Here is a 13,903-nt window from a genome sequence, read left to right as displayed (position 1 = left end):
TAAGGTTAGGCATAGCTTATGACTAGAGCCTATATAATATAGCATGTGATTTATTTTGCGGCCTTAAACTTTGCAAAACCAAGATGAAGACATTGCAAAACCAGGATAAAATTTTAGATAGTTGCCATTTAATTTGGTGAAACAAATTCTGACACGACTTTTTTTGGAACTTTAACCATTTAAGCCCCGGAAGAATTTACCGCCTTCCTGACCACAGCACTTTTTGCGATTCGGCACTGTCGTTTTAACTGGCAATTGCACAGTCATGCGACGTGGCTTCCAAACAAAATTGACGTCCTTTTTTTCCCCCACAAATAGAGCTTTCTTTTGGTGGTATTTGATCACCTCTGCTGTTTTTATTTTTTGCGCTATAAACAAAAAATAGTGACAATTTTGAAAAAAAATTTTTTTTAACTTTTTGCTATAATATCCCCCAAAAATATTTAAAAAAAATTTTTTTTTTTTCCTCAGTTGAGGCCGATACGTATTCTTCTACATATCTTTGGTACAAAAAAACAACAGAATAAGCGTTCCATTTGTTTGCACAAAAGTTATAGCATCTAAAAAAGTGTTATGGCTTTTATAATTTTTTTTATTTTTTACTAGTGGCAGCGGTCAGTGATTTTTATCGTGACTGCGACCTTATGGCAGACACATCGGACAATTGTGACACATTTTTGGGACCATTTACATTAATACAGCAATCAATGCTAAAAAATTGTCTTGATTACTGTAAAAATGTCACTGGCAGTGAAGGGGTTAACCGCTAGGTAGCGCTGTAGGGGTTAAGTGTGTCCTAGGGAATTATTCTAACTGGGGAGGGGGGGGCTGTGTGTGACACATCACTGATTACAGGGAGAGCTGATCAGTGACAGTGTCGCTAGGCAGAATGAGGAAAAGCTTGTTTATATTAGCATGTCACCGTGAGATGATCACGGGTATCCCTGCGGACATCGGGTCTGCGGGACCCGCGACCGCGGTCACAGAGCTCCCGGCGCTCGCGTCTGTGAGCCGCCTCTTAAAGGGCAACGTACAGGTACATTAATCTGCCTGTACCTGCCCTTCTGCCACAGTATATCTGTGTCAGGCGGTCGGGAAGCGGTTAAGGGCCAATTTACACTTTGCTGTTCTGGTTCCCTACGTTAATCCAGGCATATTATTGCACATCATGTTGTGTATTGTGTTAAGGCAGCCTATTTAAATGAATGGGCTATCAACAACCAGAAGGGATTGTTCACACCATGTCTGCTGAGCTCCATTTTACTGTACACGTGTGTTGTGAAGAACAGTTGTTTTTTTGTGTGCCCTGCTCACAGCATGCATGTGCAGTAAAACTCTGCTTGCGTGAACAGGATGTGAACAAGCCCAAATGGACATGATGCATGTTTTCAATGCAGCTAGCCACTAGGCATGGTAATGTGTTACCATGCCTTGTGATGTGTTGCCTTAGTGCAGGGATATGCAATTAGTGGACCTTCAGCTGTTGCAGAACTACAAGTCCCATGAGGCATAGCAAGAATCTGACAGCCACAAGCATGACACCCAGAGGCAGAGGCATGATGGGACTTGTAGTTTTGAAACAGCTGGAGGTCCGCTAATTGCATATCCCTGCCTTAGTGCATAGAGGTGGCCCTGCAATGTTATAACATGTGCCTCATGGGTCGTGATATCATTTGCTTTACCGCAACACACTGGAACAGATAGTTGTAAGTGTGTCCTATGTTCTGCCTGTGATTCAGGCTGTTTTGTAAATCACAGTATTTTTTCAGTATTTGACTTGTAACATCACTGGAACTTGTGATCATAGTCCATGATTGCAGCAGTGTATAATTGTGTTAATTGTGGCCATCCAGTCAATTATCCAGGAACGAAAAATATTTTGAAAGCTTTTCTAAAGCTGTGTAATAATAAAAAAAAAAAAAAAAAATGTAAATACTTCAGGTTCTATTATAGAATTATTATTTTTTATATCTGGGTGAAATGATTCTAAAAATAAGGAACCAATCAAGGCATCTGAATGTAAAATGTTGTAAATTCAGGCATTTCATGTTTCTAATAGTGCAAGGAGCAAAATAAAATTCTAACTTGATTACATTTTTTGAGCAATCATTATATATCAATTTGTCATGGTTGGAAAGTTACATAAAACTAAAGAGACAGTAAGCCGCAAAGAGCATAATTTAGGATCAATTAGGAGCAGCTTTTCTAACTTCTGCTACTTGTAAATAGATGTATTTTTTCTCAAATATAATATAATATGACTCCTGGTCATAATTTTGTTAACAAATTTAAGAAGGTCTAAAATTAAATTGAATAAATCGAATTGGTGAATTGTGTAAGTACAAATGCTTTTATAACCTATAGGTTTATATTCCCACACAGGTTTTGGTGGCTGCCTAGATATCATTGTAGATGGTGTAGCCCTGATGAAGGAAACTGCCATAGGGCCTAGTTACAACCCGATTCACCATAACTTCATTGAGACAGAGACACAGCTGGCTGAGAGTTTTGCCTATTTCTTTCCTCCTGGTGCAGCTTCAGAGTAAGTGTTTCATGTAAAACGCCACCAAAAATAAGCTTCACTTTAACTATGCAAAGTCATCCTTAAAATTGTGTGAATGCATTGCTGACAACTCTGATAAGAGTAGATGTATTGGTGTGCAAATAGAGGTTTATTTTAGGTTCACATCTGTGCAGGTAGTATGGCTTGTGTTTGAGCTATGACAGGAGCCCCTTTATTTGGAAAGGGCTGCTGTACCTGCATTTCTTGTAGTAGAGAAGTCCCTGACCCTTTTAACATGGCTGCGTGAAACTTTGGCACCATGTGGTTTTACGAACCACAGTTCCTGATGCATGAAGATGCCATTAGGAAATGATAGCACCCCCACACATCTGCAAAAAAGAAGCGCATTTTGGCTGCAGGAATGCATGCCATTTACATGCAGACCCGCAACAGTGTGAACCTGGCCCCTAGCAATAAGTAATTTAGACTGCCAGACTGCCAGTTGTAAATTGTAATTCCACATAAAAGGATTTTTGAGGCGTCAGTCATTAAGCTTAATACAATAATAAATCTTACAGCATTTATGAAATTAATATTACTTTAAACAATCCAAATGTTTAAAAATTTTCTTTCATGTTTAAGCAAACATTAATGAATAAATTAATCCGGCCACACATTAGACTATTAGGCTTGCTATGGGGTCACTCGGTGGGGTGAGGAGCCTGGAGTGCGGGCGGAGGACCTGAGAAGAGGAGAATCAAGGCTGCTCTGTGCAAAACTATTGCGCAGAGCAAATAAGTATGTAGTTAAAAAATTGGATTTTTGTACTCGCCATAAAATCCTTTTCTCTAAAGTTCATTGACGAACACAGCTCCTTTAATTCTTGACCTTAGGGGTTATCACGCCACCTTCAGGAGAGGACTAGGCAGAATATGTAACATGTAAAAATAGCAAGACTGCACAGCACTGTCCGGGGGCTGTCCCTCTGGCTGTAACCCCTCACCCTGCTTCCTGCAGCTCAGTTCGTCAAAAAGCAGAACAAACATAAATAGGAGGGGTGGGTGCTGTGTCCGTCAATGAACTTCAGAGAAAAGCATTTTACGGCGAGTAAAAAAAATCCAATTTTTTCTCTTTCGTTCATTGACAGACACAGCTCCTTTAATTCTTGACCTTAGGGACGTCCCCAAGCAGTGTAAAAAAAAACGAGGGGTGGAAACAGCAAAACATAACTTCACCCACTTCCATGCCCTCAGCATAGTGGAAATTGCCACGTCTGACAGACCTCGGTCCTTAAGCACCTGGTTTTCAACAGCCCTGCTGTTAAAACTAGCATTGGTAAAGCAGGATGAAGTATCGGACGATAGAAGGTCCCCTCGCAGCGGTAGCCGCCAAGGAACATCCGCCACCAGTTGTACTAGGTCGGCATACCAAGGACACCGAGACCAATCTGGGGCAATCGGTATTACTGGAATCCCCTCGGCCTCCACTCTGCGCAGAAGTTTGGTAGAAGTTTGAGTGGGGGGAAGGCATAAATCAGTCAATAATGCCCCCAAGGAGCCACCAACGCCTCCACTCTTGTCCTGGACACAAACCTCTGCACCTTCCGATTGAGCCAAGAGGTCCACATCTGGTGTGACCCTTCTTAGGAAAAGGAGCCTGAATACCTCCAGATGTAACGACCATTCCCCTGGGTCCAGCATCTGGCGACTTGGGTAGTCTGCCTGCCAGTAATCTATGCCCGGGAGGTATATTGCCGACAGGGCCAGCACTTGTGGCTCTGCCCACTGGTGGATGTGAGCGACCTCCCGTGCTGCAGCTGAGCTCCTTGTTCCTCCTTGATGGTTGATGCCATGGCGTTGTCCGACTGGATCCTGATCAGATGCCCTTGTAGCCTCATTGACTATGTGGAGAGGCAAAGCCCGATCGCCCGAAGCTCAAGCACATTGATCGGCAGTTGGGATTCTTCCTGGGCTGACTGTACTCCCACTACTCCCCCCCCCCCCCCCCAAACTGGTCAGGCTGGCGTCCGTTGTGATCACCGCCCCAATGGAGAGGAAGAAACGATCTTCCAGACGGAGACCTCGGTCGGAGACCTCGGCCACCAGAGAAGGGAATCCCTGTCTAACTGGAATCTAACAATCCAGGGATAAATGGAGATTTGTTCCATTTTGACAAAATCTCCTTCTGCAAGACTCCAGTATGAAATTGAGCTTACGGTGCCGCCTCAAAGTGGCTACCATGAGGCCCAGAACGCGCATGCAGAAGCACAGCGACGACCATCTACAGTTCATCAACAACTTCACCGCAGCTTGAAGAGTCTGCAGCTTGTCTGAAGGGAGAAAAACCTCCTCGCTTCTGAGGAGTCCAACTGCAAACCCAGGTACTCCAGGCATTGAGTCGGCACTAACAGCAACTTCTTTAGGTTCAGCACCCAACAAAACTCCGGGAGAGTCTACATGAGGATCACTACATCCTCCCTTAATTCTGAGGCGGAAGCTGTTCTCAGAAGGAGGTCATCTAGTTAACGCATGATTGCGATACCACGTTGCCTAAACAGCGGCAGAATTGGAGCTAACACTTTGGTAAAGGCCAAAAGGGAGAGCCACAAACTGGTAGTGCTCTTCCTCAACTGAAAATTGCAGAAACCTCTGATGCCTGAGGCATATGGGTACATATAAGTACGCATCCTGGATATCCAGGGACACCAGGAAGTCCCCCTGATGGAGTGCAGCGACCACGGAGCGAACTGATTCCATCTTGAACCTTTGCACTTTCACAAAGCTGTTGTCAAGTCCAGGATTGGACGTACCCCTTCCTTTTTGGGGACTGCAAACAGATTGGAGTAGAATCCCTGAAAACTTCAGCGTTGGTACAGGTACTATCACCCCACGCAGTAGCAGGTCCTGTACTGCCCCGAACAGGGGGGCTTCCCGACAAGCTGGAAGTAGAGGTAGATTGGAGGGGAAAAAATCTGTTTGGTGGACAAGAAAAAAACTCTATCTTGTATCCCGATGAAACCAGGTCACAGACCCACTGGTCGGACAGTAGAGAGGTCCACTGAGCTGCAAACTCCCGAAGGTAATTCCCACCGAGAGTTGGGTGGGGGAAAACCTTTACGCAGTAACATATTTGGTCACAGACTTGTTTGGCTTGCGAAACCAGGGATGCTTTTGTCCTTCAGCAGGCGCCTTGTCGGACTGGGAACACTTGCCTGCCAACCCGGGCGGGCGAAAAAGCTGTTTCTGAGTGGAAAAAGAGGGCCCTTGCCTACGGCGTTGCTCCTTACCCTTCCTGGACTGTGGGGGCAATGTGCTCTTCCCACCAGTAACATTTTTAATAATGTCATCCAGCGAAGCTCCAAAAAGCCTCTCATCTTGGAAGGGCAAATCCGCCAGTGGTCCGCATACCAGCATTTCAGCCAAATCAGGCGCCGTAGCACCACTGCTGATATTGATGCTCTAGAGAGTAGGGGGATCATATCCAGGGCCGCATCACAGACATACTTAAGGCCATGCACCAACTGGTCTGCCAGCTCCACACAGACCGGGGGAGACTGTTTCTTCTTCAATTCACGGTGCAACAACTTTGCTCATTCAGTAAGCATCTGTGACACCAAGGCCATGGCCAGCACAGGTCATAACACTGACCCCACTACCATAGACATGGACCAGGCTTTGGCCCTCCTGTCGGCAGGGTCCCAGCTGCTCAATCCTGCCCAGGCAGGGAGAGCCATACTTGCCTTTCCTGTCAGGATTGCTGCACGCATTCCACCACAGACCCATCACCCTAGCAGACAGCAGTAGCCCGGTCATATGTGTGCCCTGGAGCATATAACTCACCGGCTGCCCCTAGAGCAGAAGGGGCATGTCGTGGCCGACCCAGCACGTAGCTAGGGTCTACTCATGCTAGATGGCCAGGCTGGGGAGATTACAAGGATCTATATTACCCAGCCGTCTGTTGATGGTAGATTACAGGATCAAAAAAATTGTAGAAAAAATGAAAAAAATCCCAGGACCAATGGTCCCCTGAGGGAGCAAGGTCCTTCTCCTACACTAGGCAGAAAAAAAGGGACCGCCCCCTGGGAGGTGCTATGCAGTCTTGCTTTTTTTGCATGTGTTACATGTTCTGCCTAGTCCTCTTCTGAAGATGGCGTGATAACTCCTAAGGTCAAGAATTAAAGGAGCTGTCCGTCAATGAAAGAAAGAGAAAAGGGGGTTTACAATCCCTTTACAGTGCTAGTAAAGTCTGTGTAAAAAATTTTTTAATCTGGTTGCCCTGCAAGCTAATGTCATGCGCTTGTATGCATCACATACTAGCACATTATGGAAGACTTCCCTTAAAAACATAGCCTTCTAGTGGTGTGCTGTCACTTCCATCTTCACCCGGTCTTCCTTCCGAGTTTGCAGGCTCCAGCCATTTAAATGCCTAATCCGCAATGACGTCACCCCTGCATATTCGCACGGGAGTCACGGCAGTGACACAGAGCTCTGAAGGGACAGCATGTGTAAATGCTGTCCCTTTGGGGTGCATGTGCTGGTGACACCACCTGCTGCAGAAATTGAGAATATACCTGTAGGTAAGCTTACCCATAAGTACAAGTGACCAATCTGACTGTTTAAAGTAAAAAAATTTTTTTAATAAAAACTGTAAGATTTTTATCATTGCGACTAATACAAGGCACCTCAAAGGCCTTGTATGCGGTTTCACAATTTAAGCACTTGCAAATAGGGGTTGCAAACAGATAAAATAAAGTAATCAGAATTAATTGGCATGACAATTGTGAACCACTATAACTGCTTTCTGAATTGCTTTGCATTATTGCACAATATAAATCTATGGCGCACAAATATCCAGCACAGGTTCTCATTCCTATTGAGGATAGCTCCTTAGGCAGCGTTTTCATTTTGTTACTTGGAGTGTCACCCCCTACAAACATCTGCCTGTCCTGTTTCCACCAGCCTCCCTACAGTCCTGCAATATTACCTTACCTTCCCTCCTACAGTGTCAGCCAGTCCTCCTCCCCAGTATCGCCCAACCTCCTTCCAGCAGTGTCAGCCAACTCCCTTCCCCCCTCCCCCCATTCTCACCTAGCAGCTTCCGGTTCCCTCAGATAACCCCCAACTAAACTGTCAGCCAATCTCTCCTCCTGCACAACACCTGTAGCCCCCTTCTTTTAGTATCCTTTTCTTTCTTAACCCTTGCCAAGCTGCCCACCACACCAGCAACCACCTTTCTCTCAGCAGCCCTTGTTCTTGCACCATTCGCTCAGCTTCTACTGTGCCTGCAGCCATAGGCATTGTTAAGGGGTGACTATTGAGGCTGCAGCCCCTAATCTGGGGCCCATAGCCCCGAGTCCAGGGTCAGCCCTACCATGAGAAAGTCGCAGGCTGCTGGACACAGCACTTCCCGCCCAGCCGCGGCACTCCGTGCTTCATTGACACAGCCAGAGCCCGGAGATGAGTGTGAGTCAGTCTCCTCCCTTGCTCCACCCATATCATAGAGTCAGGAGGAACTTTCTCCCGCTAATCTCTGAGCTGGTAAGTGCAGACCATGTGGAGGGGGAGGGGGGAAACTTTGTATACCCAGCTTCTCTGTATAACCAGCCTCTTTGTATATACCCAGCCTCTCTGCAAATACAATCTGCATCTGGTGGCAGGTGACGTGACAAGCTCTCTGGTGACCCTAATGTAATGAGGGGGGCTTTGGGGACCCTTATGTAATAATGTATAATGTTATATATATACATACACACACACATAGTTAGTGAGGTTGAATAAAGACACCAGTCCATCCAGTTCAACCTGAGTGAGTGTGGGTGCATGTCCACAATTGTCCTTATCCTTGTTCATTGTGTCTCGTTAAGATACTCGACTATTATATATTATTTATTAAAGGTACCCATATAGAACCGTCACCAATTAACCTACCAGCATGTCTTTGGAGTGTGGGAGGGAACCAGGGTACCCGGATGAAACCCACGCAGGCACAGGGAGAACATGCAAACTCCAGGCAGGTGGTGTCATGTTTGGGATTCGAACCAGTGACCCTTTTTACTGCTAGGTGAGACTGCTACCCACTACACCACTGTGCCGCCCTAAAAGTATATTATATATATGTGTATGCCCGCCCAAGCATATGACTCTCTCTTTACTTCGCTGCTTTGGGCTCCGTGCCCCATATCTTTTGTAGACCTAGCAACGCCCCTGCCTGCAGCCCCTTTTATTCAGCAGCCACACTTCCAATCTTAGGGTTACAACACTCTCTCTGTAAGTATAGAGAAGCAGTGTTGTCTCCCTAGGGTGATTGCTCCTAATTTGGACTATCTGCCATCTCCCCTGCTCATAATCTCTTTAACAGGTATTCTGTAGTTTAGAGGTAACCTGGGAGAGTTAATAAGACCACTTGGGATTTCAGAGCAGCAGTAGTAGAGTGTTGTCAGCTCACTACATGAAGTTACAAGATCATTGTATTTCTGTCAGGATTAATCAATTTTTTTCCACTTGTCTAACAGCTATAAAGAATAGCTATAAACATGGTAAAAAGAAGGGAGCAAACAATTGTAGGTTAAAGGAAACCAGCAACTCGGAAAGTACTAAAGCCAGAGGATCAGACGGCCAGAAAAACTATAAAATTCATAAATAAGATTAGCAATGGTAGACTTCAAAGAAGGTTTCTGAGCACTTAAAATACCCTCTTTTTGAAGCCAAATTGTGGTCCTTCTTAACATATAATGAAGCTTGAATTTATTTGATTCTTTTAAGTTCATTTGATATCGTCTTGTGCTGCTGTCAATCAAATCCTGTAAGAAAGGCTCTGAGCTGTGCGTGTCTATAGAGGTGATTGTTTACTGACTGAATCAATAAAATTTGCATTAACTTTTGTATAGCCTTAATTTACTATTAAATTATAATGGTGCTGTTAAATGTTGCATATCTTCAAAGGCAGCTAAGCTGGAAGCAAGTAAAACCTGTAACAGTGCGGGGAAATTTATTTTGAACGTATTATTCATTGTAACAGGAGGTATGTGTCCAATGAGACGTTGTTTAGAAAGCTTGTAGATGCCTCTAAAAGACTTCCGGAAATGCGCTGGGTGCTGGGTGGAAATGCTCCAGTCATGGCAAACCGCTTGGCAGCTGAAGGTTGTGATGTTCTACTAGGAGGTCGTCTAAGTCAAGAAGAAGCTAGTGTGTTACCCGATCACATCAAAGGTGAGATATGATTCCTTGTTAATCTGTTCTACCTAAATAACATAACAAAAAGAACCATACAGGTGTTTTCTCTTGTTTTAAAATGTGTGTATCAGTTGCTATATTGGTTCAGGAAACAGATGGACCCCCTGTGAGAAACTACAGCTGCAACCGGTGGACCATAGACCACCCAAAGTGATACCATCTATTGGATAAAACCATAAGAGCCCACCCAGAGGTGCCAATGGAGCACTTGGTTTAATGGCCAAAATGCTTGGCAAAATACAACAAACTCAACAAGCTTTTATTTCAGAAACGGTGAAACAGATAAAGATAAAACTACCGCCAACAGTTTAGGTAAAAATAGTTGACTGAAACTCTTAGTAGTAGGCTGCCTTGTTTTATTTGGTCATTTTATTAATCTTAAGAAATTTAACATTTTGGTTTGAAATGGCCACAAATTTGCCTAAAATACGATTGATATTTAGACTCCCAGCTAAATTTAGCTCAACCAGTATGAGTCAGTTTGGCAATAACTGTAATAAAATATTTTTACTTTAAGAACATTGATAACTAATAAATACCCTCTGCTTAGGTTCTTTATTATCGGTTGACAAATGGACACAAATGTAAAAAGAAATTGAAAAATGCTTTAGCCTAGGTTCACACTGATGCCATGTGGGAACCAGCGCGATTACAGCATCACTCCCGCAGGCAGTTCACACTACCTTCTGCGAACCGCTGCGGGTGTCAATACATTAATGACACCCCCAGATCAGTTCACAGATCGCAGTGCAAACTGTGAACTCGCACAGGAATCGAATCGCATAGGTGAGAACACCCATGCGATCCGATTTGAGTGTGGGGAATAAAAATTCCCTGCACTTTTTTTTTCTGCAAATTTAATGCGAGTTCAGTCCTACAACTGTATGGCTGAACTTTCATCTCACAGACATCGCATGTGATTGGCATCTGCAGTGCAGGTGCCAATCACATGCAATGTCTAAGATCACGCCAGTGTGAACCTAGGATAAAGGTATTTTTTTATTTATTTTTTAAGCTATGGTTTTCTCTAAAAACTGTTTCTTTGTGTGTACACAGCGAGTGCATACAGAAACAAATACTGTGTCAGCTGGGGCCAGTAGAGGCGTGTTTATCTATATACCTTATGTAATCATTTAATAGCTGTCATGTGATCATATGATCAGGAACCATGCTGCTTGGTTCCCAATTGTTAGTTGAGACCATAGCTGCCAGAGACTGTGAAAATGGAAATCTGGCCTGAGTCAGTGTGAATGACTGCAGCTTAAAGCTGAACACCAGGCAGGGGAAAAAAGCCAATACATGCAGTATATGACTTTAATAAAAAGGAACCACATGCAAACTACTAAATGCAGAGTTCAAAGACATGTTTACAAGGGTTTGTAACTTTGTCCAGTCATTGTTGTGATGCAAAAACCTCTGCCAGTCAGGAAAAGGGAGATTTGTGACTGAGCTGTAATAAATGTGATTCCAAAGTTTTATTTAAAAAAAAAGAATATATGTATTTTAAATGTATTGTGCAGAAAGGGTTTTTTTTTTTTTTTTCTTTACAGTTGAGTGAAGGTGGTTAAAAAAAATAAAAAACAGGCCAGTGCATTCCCTGTCAAAGTGTATCTCTAGATCTCTAGGCAACACAAGTTCACCAGATTCAGAACACTGCAAGTCATTTACAACTTGGAGAACAGCTTGTTGCTCACCGAGCAGATGCCCGCAGAGGGCAGTAATGAGGTGGGTGGAGGCAGCCGACTACTGGATCAGGGAGGCTACTCTTAAATTATAAATTCACATTTTGTAATATGTTACACCCATATTCAGGGTGTAACATGTAACATGTTACTGTAGCATGTATGAGTATGAAGAAAGTGTCTGGTACAATTCACATATAGATATGCTGTAGTGCAGTGACTAAAAGAATACTGCCAAAAACACCACCAGCTTAAAGGGGTTGTAAAGTAAAATTTTTTATTTTTTTAAAATAACAAACATGTCATACTTCCACTGTGCAGCTCGTTTTGCACAGAGTGGCCCCGAACCTGCTCTTCTGGGGTCCCTCGGCGGCTGTCTCTGCTTCCTCCCGCAGGTGCTTCTCACGTTAATGCGAGCTCCCTCGCATTGGTGAGAAGCACTGCGGGCACGCTCCCGTGATACAGCCGGCGGCTATAGCCGCTCGCTGTATCACAAGGCCCCGCCCCCCGGCGCGCTGCGTCATTGGATGTGATTGACAGCAGCGCGAGCCAATGGCTGCGCTGCTTTCAATCCATCCACTCCAGCCAATCAGCGGCCAGGCTGAGCGGCGAAGAGGACGGCGGGGGCGAGCGCGGGATTTTCGAGGGGTCAGGTAAGTAAAACGGGGGGACTGGGGGCGCCGGCAGTGTGAGATGTTTTTTCACCTTAATGCATAGAATGCATTAAGGTGAAAAAACATTTACCTTTACAACCCCTTTAAGCATAGAATGTAGAGTAGAGGTATAAAGTTCTTAAATGAACTAGAGAAGGGCATTAATAGGACAAGTAATCCCACTTCCTATGAAAGATAGGTGTATTATCCTAAATGGTGTGATGAATCCTCTCAATAAATTTAATTTACTTCATGCAGTCTAATGCCCCGTACACACGATCGGATTTTCCGACAACAAAACCGGAAAAAATCCACGAAGGATGTTGGCTCAAACTTGTCTTGCGCACACACACGGTCACACAAATGTTGTCCCAAAATTCCAAACGTGAGAACGCGGTGTCGTACAACACATACGACGAGCCGAGAAAAAGAAGTTCAATAACCAGCGTGGCTCCTTCTGCTTGATTCAGAGCATACATGAACTTTTGTGCGACGGACTTGTGTACACACAATCCAACTTTCCGACAACAAGTTTTGTTGTCGAAAAATTTGAGAACCTGCTCTCAAACATTTGTGTGCGCAAATTCTGACAGCAAATGTTCTAAGGAGCATACACATGGTTGGACTTTCCGACAACAATCTCACATGGAACATTTCCAGTCGGAAAATCTGACCATGTGTACGTGGCATAAGATCTGTGACCAGGGTGTAGCGTTTGTTCGCCAATGATGGGAGATAACCCATTGAATGCCACTATACAGGGTGCGCAACAGTTTTGCACAAGGGGACAGGTACATCTGGGATAGGGGCAAACAGTCACATTAGCATAGTCAACTAAAATGAAAAACAGCAATTTAGGTGGTTTTGGTGTACTCATGTTGCCACAATGGATGTAGTAAATAGTACTTTTCAACTCCAAAATGTATGAATAAAAGTACCCCAGTCCTGGCAGACGTGAAAGCAAGTTGCACAAATTTTGGAAACGACATATTACATAGTAGGTGAGGTTGAAAAAAGACTCAAGTCCAACCTATGTGTGTGATTATGTCAGTATTACATTGTATATCCCTGTATATTGTCAACATTCAAGTGCTTATCTAATAGTCTTTTTTTTAAACTATTGATGCTCCCCTCTGATACCACCGCCTGTGGAAGGGAATTCCATATCCTTGCTGCTCTTACAGTAAAGAACCCTCTACGTAGTTTAAGGTTAAACCTCTTTTCTTCTAATTTTAATGAGTGGCAATGTGTCTTGTTAAACTCCCTTCGCAAAAAAGTTTTATCCACCAGTACGGTATTTGTAAATTGAAATCGTATCCCCTTTCAAGCGTCTCTTCTCCAGAGAGAATAAGTTCAGTGCTCACAACCTTTCCTCATAACTAATATCCTCCAGACCCTTTATTAGCTTTGTTGCCCTTCTTTGTACTCGCTCCATTTCCAGTACATCCTTCCTGAGGACTGGTGCCCAGAACTGGACAGCATAATCTAGGTGCAGCTGGACCAGAGTCTTGTAGAGCGGGAGAATTATCATTTAATCTCTGGAGTTTATCCCCTTTTTAATGCATGCCAATATTCTGTTTGCTTTGTTAGCAGCAGCTTGGCATTGCATTTTACAGTGCCTTGAAAAATTATTCATACCCCTTGACATTTTTCACATTTTGTCATGTTACAATCAAAAATGTAAATGTATTTTATTGTCATTTTATGTGATACCAACACAAAGTGGCACATATTTGTGAAGTAGAAGGAAAAGGATAAATGGTTTTCAAAATGTTTTACAAATAAATATGTGAAAAGTGTGGCGTGCATTTGTATTCAGCCCCCCTGAGTCAA

The 13,903-nt window shown here is 43.8% G+C and overlaps 1 protein-coding gene across 1 annotated transcript in view; it reads left to right on the top strand.

Moving 5' to 3' along the window:
• Positions 1-13,903, top strand: part of LOC143987602 (ADP-dependent glucokinase-like) — a 69,270-nt gene that overhangs the window by 35,196 nt on the left and 20,171 nt on the right. The window contains exons 2-3 of the mRNA XM_077486462.1: positions 2,383-2,542; positions 9,521-9,711. Coding sequence (XP_077342588.1) covers positions 2,383-2,542; positions 9,521-9,711 — 351 coding nt within the window. The remainder of the gene's footprint in view (positions 1-2,382; positions 2,543-9,520; positions 9,712-13,903) is intronic.

This window comes from Lithobates pipiens, unplaced genomic scaffold, assembly GCF_037356315.1.
Source record: "Lithobates pipiens isolate NorthernLeopardFrog02 unplaced genomic scaffold, aLitPip1_a1.2 Scaffold_18, whole genome shotgun sequence".
NCBI classification, from domain to species: Eukaryota; Metazoa; Chordata; class Amphibia; order Anura; family Ranidae; genus Lithobates; species Lithobates pipiens.
The sequence above is the reverse complement of the archived record's forward strand: the minus strand, read 5'-3'. Positions and strand labels throughout refer to the sequence as shown.